The sequence below is a fragment of the Miscanthus floridulus genome, chromosome 6 (assembly GCF_019320115.1).
Source record: "Miscanthus floridulus cultivar M001 chromosome 6, ASM1932011v1, whole genome shotgun sequence".
In the NCBI taxonomy this organism is placed as follows: domain Eukaryota; kingdom Viridiplantae; phylum Streptophyta; class Magnoliopsida; order Poales; family Poaceae; genus Miscanthus; species Miscanthus floridulus.
Window position 1 is genome coordinate 24,175,621 of NC_089585.1, and position 18,347 is coordinate 24,193,967.

At 46.0% G+C, this 18,347-nt stretch overlaps 2 protein-coding genes across 2 annotated transcripts; both read left to right on the forward strand.

Moving 5' to 3' along the window:
• Positions 1-601: 601 nt before the first annotated feature.
• LOC136461876 (leucine--tRNA ligase, chloroplastic/mitochondrial-like) lies at positions 602-15,367 on the forward strand. The gene is made up of 20 exons (XM_066461230.1): positions 602-1,017; positions 1,265-1,409; positions 6,737-6,793; positions 7,674-7,793; positions 8,001-8,105; positions 8,213-8,436; positions 8,535-8,601; positions 8,678-8,832; positions 9,347-9,608; positions 9,691-9,885; positions 10,469-10,548; positions 10,779-10,841; positions 10,915-10,996; positions 12,292-12,369; positions 12,437-12,538; positions 12,626-12,798; positions 12,869-13,046; positions 13,982-14,059; positions 14,334-14,465; positions 14,883-15,367. Exons 1-20 carry the CDS (start codon positions 680-682, stop codon positions 15,114-15,116), a joined length of 2,868 nt encoding a protein of 955 aa, XP_066317327.1. The 5' UTR covers positions 602-679; the 3' UTR covers positions 15,117-15,367.
• A 67-nt stretch (positions 15,368-15,434) lies between these two features.
• LOC136461877 (alpha-1,3-arabinosyltransferase XAT3-like) lies at positions 15,435-18,086 on the forward strand. The gene is made up of 3 exons (XM_066461232.1): positions 15,435-16,290; positions 16,379-16,453; positions 16,654-18,086. Exons 1-3 carry the CDS (start codon positions 16,161-16,163, stop codon positions 17,829-17,831), a joined length of 1,383 nt encoding a protein of 460 aa, XP_066317329.1. The 5' UTR covers positions 15,435-16,160; the 3' UTR covers positions 17,832-18,086.
• The last annotated feature ends 261 nt before the right edge of the window (positions 18,087-18,347 follow it).

Consider the following 18,347-nt stretch of genomic DNA (forward strand, 5'->3'; position numbering starts at 1 on the left):
TACTGTAGCACTTTCGTTTTTATTTAGCAATTAATGTTTAATTATGGACTAATTAGGCTCAAAACGTTTCTCGTAATTTCCAACCAAACTGTGCAATTAGTTTTTTCGTTTATATTTAATGCTCCATACACATATCATAAGATTCGATGTGATGGCCACTATAGCACTTTTTAGGAATTTAGTTAGGAACTAAACAAGTACTCTGTATCAGTAGATGATTTGTTTCTGGGAGCCGAGCCGCAGAGGTTCTGCAGCTTTCCCTGTTATGGAATTGCAATAGATGATGACACAGATGTAGCCCCCTTCGGTGTAGCTTCGGCTCCTCCTCTCATTTTCCGTAATATCACTGTTTACCACGGTAGTAAGGTGCCATTTTGTTTTCTAAGAAGAAAAATAAACTATAAAGAGGAGGAATTAGAGATGCCACGATTTACACATTCAACGGCTCTATCCTACAGTATCGCTACACTGTTGGAAGAAGCTACGCCAAACAGCCCCGTAAAACTGCTACGGCTCCAAAATACAGCAACTTGATGAATTGTTTCTCTCTCGTCTCTCTCTCCCCACCCGGCCACCTCTCCACCCCATCCCTCTCCCTCTCTCCAAATTCTAAAACCTTATCCCAAACCGGGGTTATACATTTGGCCAGCAGGCTTGGGCGCTCAGTTCACGCTCCCCGATGATGGCCTTGTCGCTGCAATGGCCCCTCCAACTCCCGCTCCAGCTCCAGGCGCGGCCTCCCGCCGTTACCGCGGGCCATCACCGGCGCCGCCACCGACTCCTCCCCGTCTGCCGCTCCCCGCCGCTCCGAGCTCGCTGTTGTGCCAACGCCGCCGCTGCGGCCGACATGGGGAAGGCGCAGGCGGAGGCGAGGAGGGCGTACCCGTTCGACGAGATCGAGCCGAGGTGGCAGCGGCACTGGGAGGAGCACCGCACGTTCCGCACCACGGACATCGGCGAGGGGCTCGACACCTCCAAGCCTAAGTGCTACATCCTCGACATGTTCCCCTACCCCAGGCAAGGTGCCCTCTGGCCATCTCTATTTGCACCGCGCGGATTTGTGTGCTGCAGTCGTTCAAGTTCACCACGGTTTTGTTTGCACTAAATTGTAAATCGGTGCCTGTGCGATTATGCTATGCCTGTTTTTCTTTCATGAGAGAGACGGGTGCGATCGGCAATTTGATTTATCTAGGAGCCGAATCATCCTAAATCAGCACTAGATAGTGTTGCTCGTTGTTTATACTATTTTCAAAATGTTGTGCAGCGGGGCTGGGTTGCATGTTGGGCACCCCCTTGGATACACGGCAACTGACATTCTGTCAAGATTCAAGCGCATGAAAGGCTTCAACGTTTTGCATCCAATGGGATGGGATGCATTTGGTCTTCCTGCTGAGCAGTACGCTATTGAGGTCGTTTATAACTTTCACTTTACTTTATGCCCTCATATTGTTGGAGGTAACAGAGAAATAATCAGCCAGGGCAACTCTCCCAGGCGACTGCATTGCAATATATAGAGGATAAGTACTGCATTGGTTACATACAGCTCACTAGAGCTTTAACTAGACAGAATAGCTGCCTGGGTACCCGCACAACTCTTGGGCTACCCAAGGACTTAATGACATAGATTAACTAAAAACTTAAATATACTAAATGTGCCTGGGAAGCAGGGCTTACAGCTACAGTTCTCCCCCTAAGACCTGCTTCAACCCTTCTTGATCTGCTTGATGCCAATTCTGCTTCTCATATCTTCAAGCTTGGCCTTGCCCAAAGCCTTAGTGAGAATGTCTGCCAATTGATCAGCTGTAGGGATGTACTCAGTCCTGATGCTGCCTTCTTCAATACAATCCCTGATAAAATGTTGCTTAACTCTGATATGTTTGCTCCTGTCATGGAAGACAGGGTTCTTAGCAAGTGCAATTGCAGACTTGTTGTCAACCCTCAGTTCCACAGTCTCCACCTTTCTTCCCAACAAATCAGCCAACAATCTTGACAGCCACAGGGCTTGTGTTGCTGCTGAAGTCATAGCCACATATTCAGCCTCACAACTAGACAAAGCCACCACCCTCTGCTTGATTGCCAAAGAAGAACAGACAACCTGTTGTGCTTTTGCTGGAGTCAATATCACCGGCTGGGTCTGAATCACAGTAGCCCACAAACCTAGCAGAATTTGGGGCTCTTTTGAACTGCAGACCATAGTCCAATGTTCCAGCCAAGTACCTCAGCACCCTCTTGACTGCTTGCTGGTGCTCAGTGGTCGGTTTCTCCAAGAATCTGCTCACATAGCCCACTGAGAAAGCCAAATCAGGCCTGGTATGAACCAGGTATCTCAAGCTTCCAACCAGCCTCCTATACTGAGTTGGATCCACCTCCTTGGCAGTGCTATGCTTGCTGAGCTTCAGGCGCTCTTCCATTGGTGTAGCTGCTGGATTGCAATCAGACATGCCTCCCAGTTCTAGGATTTTCTTGGCATAGTGAGTCTGCCTCATGGTGGTCCCATTCTTGCCTTGCTGCACTTCAATGCCAAGGTAGAAACTGAGCAAACCCAAGTCACTCATCTCAAAGGTGGATTTCATCCTTTCCTTGAAAGCCTTTACTTCATCTTTGACTGCTCCAGTGATGATCAGATCATCAACATAGGCCCCAACCAGCAACACTGAGCCCTCTGAACCTTTCCTGTAAATTGCTGCTTCATGTTTGCTCTGTTTGAACCCCATTTCCTTCAGAGTAGAGTCTAACTTAGCGTTCCACGCCCTGGGTGCCTGCTTCAGCCCATACAAAGCTTTGTGCAGGCGATATACCTTGCTTTCTTCCCCAGGAATAGCAAACCCAGGTGGCTGCTGGACATATACTTCTTCCTTGAGCTCTCCATTTAGAAAAGCTGACTTGACATCCATATGATGAACAGTCCATCCTTCCTGGGCAGCTAGAGCAAGCAGCAGTCTCACTGATTCTATGCGCGCAACAGGAGCGAACACATCCTCATAATCAACACCCTCTTGCTGCACAAACCCACGAGCAACAAGCCGAGCCTTGTGCTTGATCACATCTCCTTTCTCATCTTTCTTCAGCTTGTAGACCCATTTTAGAGAAATTGGCCGATGGCCAGCTCGGGGAGACACAAGCTCCCAGGTGCCATTGCGCTCAACTGCGCGCAGCTCCTCTTTCATTGCTGCCTGCCATGCAGGATCATCTTTTGCCTCTGCATAAGAAATGGGTTCCCCAGAGTGGGTGAGGTGGAGCTCTGCGAACAAGCGCTGCGCCGGCGGCGGAACTTCCTGTTCCCCGCCCAATATGCCATCTATGGTACGATAGCGCAGCTGCTCGTCGTTGTGATAAGTGTCCAGCCGTTCCTCATCATCTTCCAAGGGAGTCACGTGCTCCACTTGTGGGCTGGCTGGAGCTGGTGGTGGTGAAGGCGTTCTGGATGTCTCAGACACCTCTTCTCCTGCATCAAGCACCGATTCTGCTGCTGGGAAAGCTTCAGGTGAGGCAGAATGGGGCTGAGGAGATGAGTGTGACTGCACTGAACCTCCAACTCCAGGGACTTCTTCCTCCCAAGGAAATTCCACCACAAAATCACTACCAGCTGCCCCAGACGTACCTGCTGCTGGTGATGTCCAATCCCAACCTCTTCCTTCATCAAAAACCACATCTCGGCTGACACGTACACGCTGAGATGCTGGATCAAAAACTCGATAGGCTTTGGTTCTTTCAGCATAGCCAATAAATACTCCAGCTTCACCACGATCATCAAGTTTCCTGAGCTGAGACAAACGGCGAGTATATGCCACACAACCAAACACCTTCAGATGGCCAACAGTGGGTGCTCGACCATGCCATGCTTCATAGGGAGTGACATCACCTAGAGCCTTGGTTGGTGACCGATTCAGAATATGCACAGCAGTCATCACTGCCTCCCCCCAAAACTTGGCTGGCATCTGGCACTGCTTGAGTAAGGCACGTGCCATGGCCACCACGGTTTGATTTCTACGCTCCACCACGCCATTCTGCTGTGGTGAATGAGGAGCACTGTAATGCCTTTTGACTCCTTCATTGGCCCAATAAGCAGCAAATTCTGCAACAGTAAACTCTCCTCCATTATCTGTGCGCAGAACTTTCAGTTTACGCCCACTCTCCACCTCTGCAGCAGCCTTCACCTTCTTGATAGCATCTGCTGCAGCATCCTTAGATGACAGCAGCACTGCCCACATGAATCGTGTGGCATCATCTACAAGCAGCAGAATATAGCGATTACCTGCCGAAGTTGCTGGTGTAACTGGCCCACAGAGATCACCATGGACCAATTCAAGGTGATCCTGAGCACGATATGTTGCTGCAGCAGGAAATGATCGCCTCCTCTGTTTGGTGGTGACACAAGTGTCACACACTTGCTCAACATGATCGATCTTTGGCATCCCTCTTGCCATTTCCTCCTTGCCAAGCCTCCGCAGGGCCTCAAAATTCAGATGCCCAAAACGCTCATGCCATTGCCACGCCTTCTCATCCCTGCACGCAGCAAGACACACTGGCTGTGCTGTCTTCATATGCAGTACATACAGCCGGTTCGCGCCACGCCTCACCTTGGCCAGTAGGCGACCGCTGCTGCGTTCCCAAATCCGCAGTACTCCATCATCAATCACCACCTTTGAGCCATTCTCATCAAGTTGACCGAGGCTCATGATCGAGTTCTTCAACGCCGGAATGAAATAAACTCCATGAAGAACACGATGCTCACCAGTCTTTGCTTCAAAAACAATTGAGCCAACGCCCTTGATTTCCACCTTGGACGCGTCCCCGAACCGAACCGTGCCTCGAACGTCCGTGTTCAGGTCTGAAAACAGGTCACGCCGCCCAGTCATGTGGTGTGTTGCGCCTGAATCAAGGTACCAGCCGCCAACCATCTCTTCATCATCTGCTCCCAGATAAGCATGCGCACGTGGCTCAAAGAACTCAACGCGCTGCGCTGTATAGTTGAGCTCCGGCATGCTCTGTTCCATCTCAATGAAGCCGTGAGACAGAAACAGAGCTGCATCTTCCTCACACTCAGCAAACTGGGCACGCCCTTCATGTCCTCCTTGCTGCCCAGCTTGGTTACCGCCGCCACGGCCTCCTCCACGGTTTCCGCCGCCGCGTCCACCACGATTTCCTCCCCCGCCGCCGCGCTCTGTTCCATCACGGCGTGGCTGGGGACATTCACGCGCCCAATGCCCTTCCTGATGGCAGTTGAGGCACGTGTTGGGGCCAACACGGCCGGCGCCATTGCCTTCTCCACGTCCGCCGCCACGGCCAGCACCTCTGCCCCGTCCGCGTCCACCTCCGCGGCTGCGTCCTCCGCCACCGCCGCGCTGGTTCTTGAAACCAGAACCGCCAGCTTCTTTTGCGCCTTTCTTCTCCTTCCTCAAACGCACACGCCACTGCTCCTCAGTGTACAGCAGCTTGCCGTTGATGGACACCGGCTCTGTCACAGCTTGCGCTTCACGGTCATCCACCGCCTTGAGCCTTCCTGTCACCTCTTCAAGCGTGAGCGCCTCGAAGTCGAGGAACTGCTCAATGGCGACGACGATCTGCGCGTACTTGGTCGGCACCGTGCGCAGAAACTTTTCCACGACACGCGCCTCATCGATGTCCCTGTCTCCATGAAGCACCAGCTGCTGGTGCAGAGTTGACAGCCGCAGGGCAAAATCCTCCACCGGCTCGCCAGGCTTGACGTCAATGTTCTCCCACTCCCGACGCAGTCGCTGCAACGTCGCTCGGCGGACCCTGTCCACACCGATACGAGTCGCAGCGATGGCATCCCATGCCTCTTTTGCCGTCGCCTTGTCGAGGAGCGGGAGCCCCAACTCCTTGGGCACAGCAGCGACGATCACCTCCAGAGCTCGCCTGTCGTCGCGAAACTGCACTGGGCCTCCTTCGACAGCTTCCCAGAGGTCGCGCGCCTGCATCCTGAGCTTCATCGTCTGGCTCCACTCATAATAATTGGTCTTGTCCAGCATTGGCCATGATGTGCCGCTGCCGGAATCGCGGTAGACCACCCTGCCTTGCGGCGACTCATAGCGACCGCCGCCACGACGCCTTCGGTCACGCAGTGGTGACTGCGAACGACGCCTGTCCCGCGGCGGAGTCCGCGGCCGCCGGTTCCTCCGGTCCTCCTCTTCTTCTTCCTCCTCCTCCTCCTCATCTCCCTTCTCTGCTGCTATCTCCGTCCGCAGCTCCTGCGCTGTCCTGGCCGCCGCCTCCGCGGCTGCTGCAGCCTGCTGTGCCGCCTTGACAGCCAGCGCCGCCGCCTCCTCTGCTGCCTTTAGGCGCGCAGCCCTGCCAGAGGGGTCGCCCAGCTCGCCCTCAGTGGCTCCCTTGGTCTTCCTAGCCCGGCGCTCAGAGGAGGTTGACGTCATGGAGAAGATGAGAAGGTGTCTAACCTAGGCTCTGCTACCAATTGTTGGAGGTAACAGAGAAATAATCAGCCAGGGCAACTCTCCCAGGCGACTGCATTGCAATATATAGAGGATAAGTACTGCATTGGTTACATACAGCTCACTAGAGCTTTAACTAGACAGAATAGCTGTCTGGGTACCCGCACAACTCTTGGGCTACCCAAGGACTTAATGACATAGATTAACTAAAAACTTAAATACACTAAATGTGCCTGGGAAGCAGGGCTTACAGCTACACATATAGCCTTCCATCTCAAAGGGTTACCATGTACTGTGGTTATCTGACATATGTACTCTGTGCTCAGACGGGAACCCACCCTAAGATTACCACTGAAAGGAACATTGAGCGCTTCCGCACACAGGTAATATGCTCCATGTATATGTATGGTTGCTGCAAATTTTGCCTCTAGCATGTAGAAGCTATTATGGTAGCAAGTAAATGGAGCTCTCATGCTTCTTTATGCATTCCCATTCTGATATGATTTGCACTTTTCAATCATTGCATTACCACTTGGTTGCCAAAAAAAAAAGACTGGGCACTTGCCATTAGCCATGTTAGTCTATATCTATACTAAAAGTGTGTCCTGATGCTTGATCTGTAGTATGAAATGACAAGCTTGCTGTGCTGATATGATCAGGGGCGAAGCCACGTTGATTTTGGGTGGTGCACCGGCACCAGGCAAGAAAAAATATTTAATACTAAGTAGCTTATTTTGACCATAAAATCAGTTGTAAGAAGGCATATTTCTACACTGCTGTTAACGTTGTGCACCACCATAAATTTAGTACTAGCCTCGTCCCTGGATATGATTGTGGTACTGTCAAGTGTTCTAGAGCAATATAACCATGTATGCAGGTCTTAATAAGATGTAAAAAAGAAGCAACCTGTATAACTCTTTTGTGGACCTTTTTGTAATGCTTGTGGGGTGCTTCTTTGTGTAATCAGCCTGAAAGTTATTAATGCAGTACCGAGCAATGTTTGATTTGTATCAACTATACAGCTGAGCATTTGAAAAATAATGTTCTACATTTTCTTTTGAGAAAACACAAAAGAAATGTCCATGTCATTCCATTTAGAAAAAAAGCGCTAATCTTCCATTCCATTTGTAGTTTCTGTGAACCGTGGAGACATGTTTACCTTTTCTTTTAATATCTCTACCTACCGAAAGAGAAGTAAAAGTATTATGTATCATACTTTGACTACCAGTGGTTCATTAGGAAGATGTTTTCTCATTTTTGCAGCTTAAATCGTTGGGTTTTTCGTATGATTGGGATCGTGAAATCTCCACGACAGAGCCGGCTTATTATAAATGGACACAATGGATTTTCCTTCAACTGTTGAAGAGAGGACTTGCTTATCAGGTCAGAAATATTATTTTCTGCCATTCTTGTTGAATCTTAGGTTACAAATATGCTTATCATTTGCTATAATTCCTGTTTCACACTTTCTTTATTTATAGTGATATACTATTTTGTACTGTTCATCTTTAGGATTCTGTTTTTATGTTCTTAGTGTTGCATTTGTGGTTTTCAATGATTTTTAGGCTGGCATTGATATCTTACAATCAGGCCGAGGTACCGGTCAATTGGTGCCCTGCTCTTGGAACTGTCCTGGCAAATGAAGAAGTAGTAGATGGTGTGAGTGAACGTGGTGGTTATCCTGTTATACGAAAGGTATGTTGTAGAATCTGCGGAGCTTGTTCATTTCAATGCATGGTTGCTAAGTACCTATATGCAGAAAAGTCATATTGCTGCTATCCATTTTCTCCTCTGTTTTATAGCCAATGCGCCAGTGGATGCTGAGGATAACATCTTATGCTGATCGTCTTCTTGAAGATTTGAATGATCTTGATTGGCCTGAGAGTATCAAAGAAATGCAAAGAAACTGGATAGGGAGATCAAAAGGTGCTGAACTTGTTTTTTCTGCAGTTGACCAGGAAGGACATGACTTAGGTGCCACTTTGTTGGTTTACACAACGAGGCCTGACACAATTTTTGGTGCAACGTGTGTACTTTTGATTCTCTTTTTTTGTCTTGTTGCATATTACTTGTTTATTGACCCAGATGGAAAATATAGAGATGGTTTTTTTTTTCCTGCTGCAGGTATCTTGTTGTGGCACCTGAGCATGTTTTACTGTCATCTCTAACATCTGAGGAACAACGAGCACTTGTATGTTCTTTTGTCCTTAATTAACTATAGCATCATAAAAAAATGAAGTATATAATGGACTAATTGGAAATGGCAGGTAGAGGAATACAGAGAACTTTCAGCAAGAAAGAGTGAACTAGAAAGAACTGATCTTCAGAAGGAAAAAACTGGGGTTTTCAGTGGTTCTTATGCTAAGAACCCAGCAACCGGGGAAATCATTCCAATATGGGTGGCAGATTATGTTCTAGGAAGGTTTGTCAACATATGTTCCTTGTGTATTCTGATGTTGTCTTGAGCATTATCATTGTTTTGTTCATTTGTTTCTGAAAGATCAAATGCTAGAAACTTTAGACTAGTTTGCTAGAGAACCTAGGTTTTGACATCTATTTAGTAAATACTTTACGCTTCTTATTGTAGTTTGGTAGAGTCGTAGAGAAGCTAGGTTTTTACATCTATGTATTAAATACTTTACGCTTCTTATGCAGTATTAAAGGCAAGTGTCTTACTATAGTTTGCTTAATTCAGTTCTCCATATACATACATTTTTAATTTGGATCTATTGTTCCTTTTTTACCATGAACAAAATTTTGCTATCCAGTAAGGGACCTGATCACCTGGCAGAATATTGTTGCTACTCATAAAACTGACCAATAAGCTATTGGAATTATCTTTAATTTAATAAATATCTAAGAAAGATTAAAAAATACACTTGTTACTATTGTTTCTGACTGTTTGTGCATTCTAATCTTTGGCTGCCTCGCTGCAGCTATGGCACTGGGGCTATCATGGCAGTGCCTGCACATGATTCTCGTGACCATGAATTTGCTGTGAAATATGAACTTCCAATCATTAAGGTTGTAAGTCCACCAAATGGTAATTGTGATCTGGTGGCGGCATATGAAGATGATGGCGTCATGATTAATTCATCCAGTTCTTCATCTGGATTGAATATTAATGGAATGCTTTCCCAAGATGCTGCTAAGAAAGTTATTGAGTGGGTAGAGAGTAATGGTTTTGGAAAGAAAAAGGTGCTTTCATCCTGCTTCATCATATAATAATGTTGTGCATACTACTTTCACCAGAATTTAATTGAAGAGAACCAAATATCAGGTAAACTACAAGCTTCGAGATTGGCTTTTTGCCAGACAGCGTTATTGGGGTGAACCTTTCCCTGTGAGCTACCTTGATGATACCAATGAAATGGTTCCTCTTTCAGAAGATGAGTTGCCCTTAACTCTTCCTGAATTGGATGATTTCACTCCAACTGGTACTGGGGAGCCACCTTTGACCAAAGCAACGAATTGGGTATGACTATAAGCTGTTTGAGACTTTACTGTGCAATGGCAATATATTGTTAGAAATCTAAAATAACCATAATGGAAGAAGAAATCAGAATGTCAAATGGGAAGGGAGCATAGAGGCTGGGCTGTTTTAGATATAGAAGAGTGTAAGTGGGAAACACTTCTTGAGTTAGATAGGAGAAGGAAATTTCTGAAGGCAAGAAAATAGAAATATAAAATTATGATTATATTGTGTGAATCCCAAAATTGCATTAGAAAATGTGTATAAAAGACCCATCCCAAAAGCCTTTTTTTGGGGGGTCAAACACAAGTCCCCAAAAGTTGCATTTCATCTCCATTTTTGAACTGCATGCATTGTTCATCGCTATGTCTTTTAGTTAGCACGCTAGAAAGACATTTGGTTGACATGAACATTGTTTGTTTGAAACTACAAGAAACATCTGTCTACCAGTGTCGTGAAATTTAGTTAAACTACCACTTGAGTTCACCCCTTTCTCTGTTAGCAAAACTTCCATTTATCATTCTTTTACTCTTGCACATACTCAGCACATCTATTTACTATTTAACTGTTTTTACTGCCTTTCCAGGTTAAAACCATGGATCCTTTATCTGGGAAGCCTGCAAGAAGAGAAACAAGCACCATGCCACAATGGGCTGGATCTTGCTGGTAACTTCTATCATATTCTAATTGTTGTAACAATCATGAGCAATGAGCATTTGGAGAATCTTTTTTAATATATAAAAGGAGCCTTATTATCTCATAGAAGAATGCATCAAATTCTAACATCATACTGTCAATTGGAAAACTGTTCCCACATTGTTCAAACATATCCTTTCTGGTTTTGCAAGTAGCTTGTGAGCCCTTACATCTTTAGTGTCATGAAATCATTATTTCAGGTACTATTTGCGGTTCATGGATCCCAAAAACTGCAGTATATTGGTTGACAAGGCTAAAGAAAGGTGCATCCTTGTTTCGTGTGTCATCTCCCATGAGGGGTGGAACTAACTGTATTCTGTTTCTCATATCACACAGGTATTGGGGTCCAGTTGACATCTACGTTGGTGGCGCTGAACATTCTGTCTTGCACTTGCTTTATGCAAGATTTTGGCACAAGGTAATTTTTATGTTCGAATACAAGTTTGTGCCCTTCTATAGTTCCATTAAAGGTGATGAAAAATTAGTTATTTTCTTGTCCCATGCAAACCTTGTAAGCTTAATTTGTTGATATCTTGTTGCAAGTGCTACCATGTTTGCATTACTATGACTTTGCCGAGAGCATGCTTGTAGCATGGTCAAGTCGTCCTCCAGTTGTGAGGCTACCAACAAGGGCTCAAACCCTGGTTCTCGCAAAAAAGTCCCCTAGCTGTATGTTCCCAAAAAGTATGGGTTAAGAGCATCTCCAGCAGTCCCCTAATACCTCCCCCTATCCCCATAAAACTGTCATATTGGAGTCACTGTGCTTTTTCCTTGCTTCAGCAGTCTCCCAATACCTCTCCCTTTTTTGGTGGCCACCAATAATCTCCCCTCAAATAAAGGGGGAGTTGCACTGCCCCAATAGCATGGGGCCCATCCGAACTACCACTCTTCAGCCATGTTTTTCCCTATACACACCTGTGGGCCTCATCTTTTATATGGGACTACGAGTATTGGGACTTTGGGAGAAGGGCAGGCCTGGTGCAGTGGTGAGAGCTGTCTCACTGAGTCACCAGGTCATGGGTTCGAAGCAGCCTCTCCGCAGATTTTGCGGGGGGAAGGCTTGCCTCGGTTTTTCCCTTCCCCAGACCCCACTCATGTGGGAGCCTCCGGCACTGGGTCTGCCCTTTTTTTTACTGCTGTAGCAACTCTTCCAATATTCACAAAAATAATATTGGGCTACCCCAATACCTACATATTGGGGATAGATTATTGGAAGACTGGTGGAGATACTCTAAGACTCCTGTGGCAACGGTGTCCCAATATGGGTAAGAGCCAGCTTTGAGGTGCCTTTTCTCGACTTATCAAGCAATGCCTTCAGGATGTCTCTCCCCTTGGGCTGAGTTTTTTTACTATTGATTTTTGCTGATTAAAGATGAGTAGGGATTTGGTGCATGAAGTTTTGAATAATATCAAGGACTCCTGAATTGGCTATTTTTAAAGTTATACAATATACATCAGAAATTCAGCTCCTGTTAGCCAAAATTCATTGCTTTTAGAAAATCTGGGGACCAGTGGTTAATATCTGTGTTTCAATGGTTTTCTCCCTTATTTACCAATATACATCAGAAATTTAGCTCCTGTTAGCCAAAATCCATTGCTCTTAGAAAATCTGGGAACCAGTGGTTAATATCTGGGTTTCAATGGTTTTCTCTCTTGTTCTACTATACACTATCGTCTGCCCTTCCTTTATTCTAACTAAGTGGTGTTTCATAGGTTCTTTATGACATGGGCGTAGTTTCCACTAAAGAGCCATTCAAGTGCCTGATAAATCAAGGATTGATACTAGGAGAAGTAGGTGACAACTTTCTACCAGAATTTCTACATGTTCTTTTGTTGTTGCTAATAAATGCTGTAACAGGTTGAGTACACTGCGTATAGAGACAACGAAGGCAGATGGGTTTCTGCAGACTCAGACTCAAGTTTGATTGATTGCTACCAAGAAAAAGTAGCTACAGATAAGGTCTGCACCTGGTACTTGTGTTCATTATCAATTGGTGCAATAAAAGTTTGGGGTTTGATTTTTTTTTCCTGATTCATTTTTGGCAAGGTTACAAAAGTTGGAGATCATTATGTTCTGAAGGATGATGCAACCATTCGTCTGAATGCTCGTGCCTACAAGATGAGTAAAAGTCGAGGGAATGTCATCAACCCTGATGATGTTGTTTCAGAATATGGTGCTGATTCTCTTCGCTTGTACGAAATGTTCATGGGGCCATTGAGGTGTGTATAAATATTTACAGATGAAGTACAATTGCTTCGACAATGTTGATGGGATATATCGTACTTCCAGAGATTCAAAGACATGGAGCACTGGGGGAATCGAAGGTGTGCACCGGTTCCTTGGAAGAACATGGAGACTCATAGTTGGTCCACAATTACCTGATGGATCATATAATGATGGAACCACGACCACTGAAGATGAACCAACCTTGGATCAGCTTCGAGTTCTTCACAAATGTATTGCAAGGGTAGGTCACAATTGTCACTGTTAGCAGCTAAAACTCTTTTCACTGGTGCCCTCTGAAATATAAACCATGCAAAATGTTTAGCATATCAGCTATTTGTTTCGGCGAACTTTTATGACCAAAGATGATTCTTTTGGGTATATTCCATTCTCATGTCTTCTTTTCACTGCCTCTTCCCTGTCAGGTTTAGCCTATTCCTGCCTCTTACATTATATGCACACCTTAGGATGTCACTATGCAGCAGTGCCTCTGGGGCCGCTGTTGGGCATGTCTAAACCATCTCAATTGATGTTGCCATGTTGGACAAGCTTTTCTTCAATTGGTGCCACTCCTAACTTTCGTGTATATCGTTGCTTTAGGAACTTCTAATGTAAATGAATTCATATGATCTCTACAATGGAAACTACTCAAGCTATTTAGGAAATATATAAACTTGGTGATGAAGAAACTATCCTCCAAACCACAGCACTGCTATTGCTACTATTCACATGAATACTTCGCATGTGCAGTACGTCCTGGCCATAACATGGGTGTCCTATAACTTCCAAGTACACAATAAGAGAAAATCAGGTCCATCTTATAACATTCAGGTTGATGTGTGGTAGTAAGGATGCACACACTGTCATCCCACAACTCATTCAACCTGCCATTTTAGTTATTTTATATACTTATTAGATCCAATGATAGAGGTGGCTAGTTCTATGCTTATTTATCAGTTTCCATGTGAAAAGTTATGCCCATGCCTAGGTGGGATTGACACAAATAGAATTGTCATTACATACAGTTTTGCACTCCTATTTCAATGTTTTATAATGTTCAGTGTAGTCACTTTTCATACAGATTTGTTCAGTGATCATTTTCATTTTTTGTACTGTTGTGATTGACTAATTGTGGCTGATGACTGACTGATGTATTATTTGGTATTTTGGTTTGCATAGGTCACGGAGGAAATTCAAGAAACAAGATTTAACACTGCAATATCTGCAATGATGGAGTTTGTGAATGCTGCATACAAGGTGAAACCAAACTTCTTGTAATTTCTCTAGCAACATTAGCTTTTAGAAATATTTTTGGATTGACCAAGTGCAAGTAAAACTAATATCCTCATCGCCAAGTACTTCCATTGCTCTATTCCTTTTTACACAATGGAAATTACTAGTCAGCATTGGCTCTATTGGATCATGCCATGTCCAAAATGACATGCATTTATATATAGAGGGAGCTAACTAGCTAAAGGTTGTATATTCCATGATTTACGGAGGAACATGATGTGACTCTTATCTTTTACAGTGGGAAACCCAGCCAAAAACTGTTATTGAATCCTTTATTCTGCTGCTTTCACCCTTTGCACCACACTTGGCTGAGGAGCTTTGGTTTCGCCTCGGACATCCACAATCATTGGCCTATGAACAGTTTCCAGAGGTATCATTAAACCTATCCTGCTTTAGTGCATCACCCCTTGTTGCTGAATGACATACATTTATGATTCTTTTGAAAATGTAAATCTAGTCAGAAAGTTTGTTCTGCTTGTTCATGGTTGCTAGGTACTAAAACAACCTAATCTGAATAAGCATAGAAGACACTGCAGTATTTTCCTGCATGTTCAAGAAAAAATTATGTGGGAATAGTTTGCCTACAGTTCGTGACAAGGATTTGCTATCAGTTGCTACCATGATGCCTTACTTAAAGAGTATTTTACAACGATGCATCTAATTGGATTAGTATTCTTATATATGCTCCCTTCAACATATCTAGTGATAGTGAAATTTCACCCATGCATGAAATACTGTGATTTATGGCATATATAAAAATACGCTGAGCCATTTTTCTTTTGCCCAGGCAAAAAGTGAGTACCTGGAGGAATCAAAGCTTGTACTCCCTGTCCAAATCAATGGAAAGACCAGGGGTACAATCCTTGTTGACAAAGCGTGCTCTGAGGATGACGCTTTCCAAATTGCAGCCTCAGATGAGAAACTCTCCAAATATTTTGATGGAAAAGGCATCAGGAAGAGAATTTATGTGCCTGGAAGGATCTTGAATGTTATCTTAGATCAGCAAAAGGCAAGGACCTGATAATTGCTCTTGCTTTTCCATTTATCTCACTATGAGTCAGGAGTAGTTGTTAGAGATTAATGAGACATGACAAATCTGTAAATTTGTTTTTTAGCACTTGCAGTTTACTGCCATGTATCGTTTATGTATTTAATAGTGTATTTACAAGGAAATATTTTCCCCTCTTGGGTTACTATTTCCTACAGAGGTAAGAGGCTACTCTTGGTTTACAATGCTAAATTAAAAGCACAGTTGTGCCCAACGATCTGACACTATACTCTCCATTTTGCTCACACAATTTTTCAAATTTAGTTGCTCAAATCATATGTTGCTTCAGTTTTTAGCAAAGAGGATTTGACTATGAGTAGAACCCCCCATGTAGATGTAGTTATTCACTAAAAATGGGTTGGGTCACCTAACTGGAACAATTCTCTCTTCAGTCTAACACCTGACCTTTTTTATCATGTTCTGGTTCATGTGTACTGCAACTAATTCTGAACAGGTACCTATTCAGATTTATTGTTACTTTGTTCTGATTTGATCATTTGATTGTGCACCATCCTCTGTTCCCTATACTAGATTTAGTTTGAGTTTGAAAAAGCATGTTCTCCAGTGATTTAATAGTTTACTTTGAAATTTTGTATCCTACCTTTATCTGCGGATACACTCTGATAAGTAATCAAAACTATGCCTCGTTTGAGAGCGTCTTCTGCAATATTTGCTTTCTACTGTAACAAGCATGCAGACTTTCAATAGCAGTGCACACTAACCACATTCCTACCAAACCAAAAGGTGAGTGAGACACATAGTTTGCTTTTGTTTCTTTTCTCCGTGGAGTTTGCTCATCTAACTTTGCACGACGACCCATTCAGGACCTGCTTCCTATTCTTGGCTGTTGGAGCCTGCAGAATCTCTCAACCAACGTCACTTGTTTTAGTCCAGATGTTTGAACTAACACTCTAACAGAGGAACAATAGAATGTTCCTAATGTCAGATGGAAACGAATATAAAGCATGGCAACTATTTCTGTGTATCAGTCATAGATGAAGGTTTTAGCATTACAAGATGGCATGTGAGAAGAAAACTGTCAGCAGTTTTACTGTCAAATTTGGATTGATGCTTCTTGCAGGATGCATTCTTGCGCCGATATCACTTGCCACAGTGTTCCGGCATTCCGCGGTTCCTCTGCAAACATGTAAGTTCTTGCACTAACCCTGACTCTTAACCTTATTTCCACGAGTTTAGTGATGCTTATTTGACCTCTCTTATCGTTTTGTTTGCAGTGAGCTTGTTGTTTTCAGTAGGTCCGGCTTCTTCAGTAAAGTGGGGAGAGGAAAGATTAGGCTCTCATCGTTACGGTATGTGGAGCACATGTCATACTCAGTCACCCAGACACGAAATATTCAGAGAAATTTAAGTTGACAGTTCATGATTCATTAACGCATATATTCAAGCAATCTGACCTCCTGGATCCTCACTCGCTCGAGGTCGAGGGTCAAACAGAAGAAGCTTGAACAATATCGGCCAGTAGACTCAGCTTTTGTCTATGATGTTGCAGGCAGAATCAAAGGGCCAGTGCTGTGCGACTTTTCGAGCTCGAGATCCGACGTGTGCGAGCTGAAAGGCGACGTCCGCGTCCTCCCCAATGCCACGATCGTCATTCACCATCCGTGGGCGAAGCGTCAGTCATGGAGGATGAAGCCGCACGGCAGGAAGAACGACCCGCACGCGCTCGCCCGCGTCACTGAGGTGACGGTGGCGTCGTCGCATCACACCGCCGGCGCTGCTCCCCGATGCACGGCCAGCCACACCGCACCGGCGGTCGTCTTCTCTGTCGGCGGCTACGCGGGGAACATGTTCCACGACCTGACCGACGTCCTTGTCCCGCTGTTCATCACCACGCGCCGGTTCGGCGGCGACGTGCACCTCCTCGTCAGCGACGCCCAGCCATGGTGGCTCGACAAGTTCGGGCCGCTGCTCGGTGGGCTGTCCCGGCACGCAGTAGTGGACATGGGCAGGGGAAGCAGGGGCGTGCTCTGCTACCCCCACGTGATCCTAGGCCTCCAGTTCCACAAGGAGATGAGCGTGGACGCCGCGAGGACCGCCGGGGAGTACTCCATGGCCGACTTCACCCTCCTCGCCCGACGATCCTACGGCCTGACTCGGGACACGGCCATCCGTCTCAGCGACGGCAACCGTTCCTCCGTCGTCCGCCCCAGGCTGCTCCTCATCTCCCGGAAGTCGACCCGGGCGTTCACCAACGCCGGCGCCATCGCGCGGGCCGCCACCGCGCTCGGGTTCGAGGTGGTGGTGGGCGAGCCGGCGCGGCACGCGGACCTGCCGTCGTTCGCGCGGGTGGTGAACTCGTGCGACGTGCTGGTGGGCGTTCACGGCGCCGGGCTGGCCAACCTGGTGTTCCTCCCCGCGGGGGCCGTGGTGGTGCAGGTGGTGCCGCTGGGCGGGCTGGACGCGATGGCGGCGGAGGACTTCGGCGCGCCCGCGCGCGACGCGGGGCTCCGGTACGTGCACTACGGCATCTCCGTGGAGGAGAGCTCGCTGGCGAGGCGGTACCCGCGCGACCACCGCGTGCTGAGGGACCCCACGGCGGTGAGAAGGGAAGGGTGGATGGCGCTGCGGGCGGCGTACCTGGTGGGCCAGAACGTGACCATCGACGTCCGCCGCTTCGGTGGCGCCTTGCGCCGCGCCATGGAGCTTCTCCGCCAGACCCACGAGTGACTGGACGGCCCATGTTCTCTTCTGTAATTACGGCCCAAGCCTTTGAGGGTATCGAGCAGCCTCGTTGTATACGGCGGCCTAGTAAGGTAGTCCCAGCCTTGATGGGCCAATATGCTGTGCTGGTGTATTGCTGTCAGGTATCGGTGAAGGGGTATGTGCTAGCTCTGATCCGGTTATCCTGTGGCTGTCACTTTTCGGTAATATACTATACATAATAGCTACGTAATCTGAATAAAAAGCTAAATTTTCTAGCAATTTCGGAGGAAATGATAGAACAATGCTGCTTGTGCAGTATAGAGGTTAGCAATGGTGTCACCCACCTCTTTTTTCCTTTATTCACTTTTCATACTGGTGGCTGGTGCTTGCTATATATTTAGTTTTGTTCATGGCTAAATAGATGCTCTAGCTGAGTAGTTTAAGAATAGAGGGGAGGCGGATGATTTGCAACTTCTGGTAGTGATTTTCAGGGCTCAAATTAGATGATCTAGCCAAGTAAATTAAGAACAAAGGGGTTGT

Coding starts and splice junctions, on each gene's coding strand:
- LOC136461877 (XM_066461232.1), top strand. CDS start 16,161: ATGGCATGTGAGAAGAAAACTGTCAGCAGTTTTACTGTCAAATTTGGA. Junction 16,291..16,378: donor CGCGGTTCCTCTGCAAACAT/GTAAGTTCTTGC, acceptor TTTTGTTTGCAG/TGAGCTTGTTGTTTTCAGTA. Junction 16,454..16,653: donor ATTAGGCTCTCATCGTTACG/GTATGTGGAGCA, acceptor ATGATGTTGCAG/GCAGAATCAAAGGGCCAGTG.
- LOC136461876 (XM_066461230.1), top strand. CDS start 680: ATGATGGCCTTGTCGCTGCAATGGCCCCTCCAACTCCCGCTCCAGCTC. Junction 10,842..10,914: donor GTTGACAAGGCTAAAGAAAG/GTGCATCCTTGT, acceptor CATATCACACAG/GTATTGGGGTCCAGTTGACA. Junction 14,060..14,333: donor TTGTGAATGCTGCATACAAG/GTGAAACCAAAC, acceptor TATCTTTTACAG/TGGGAAACCCAGCCAAAAAC.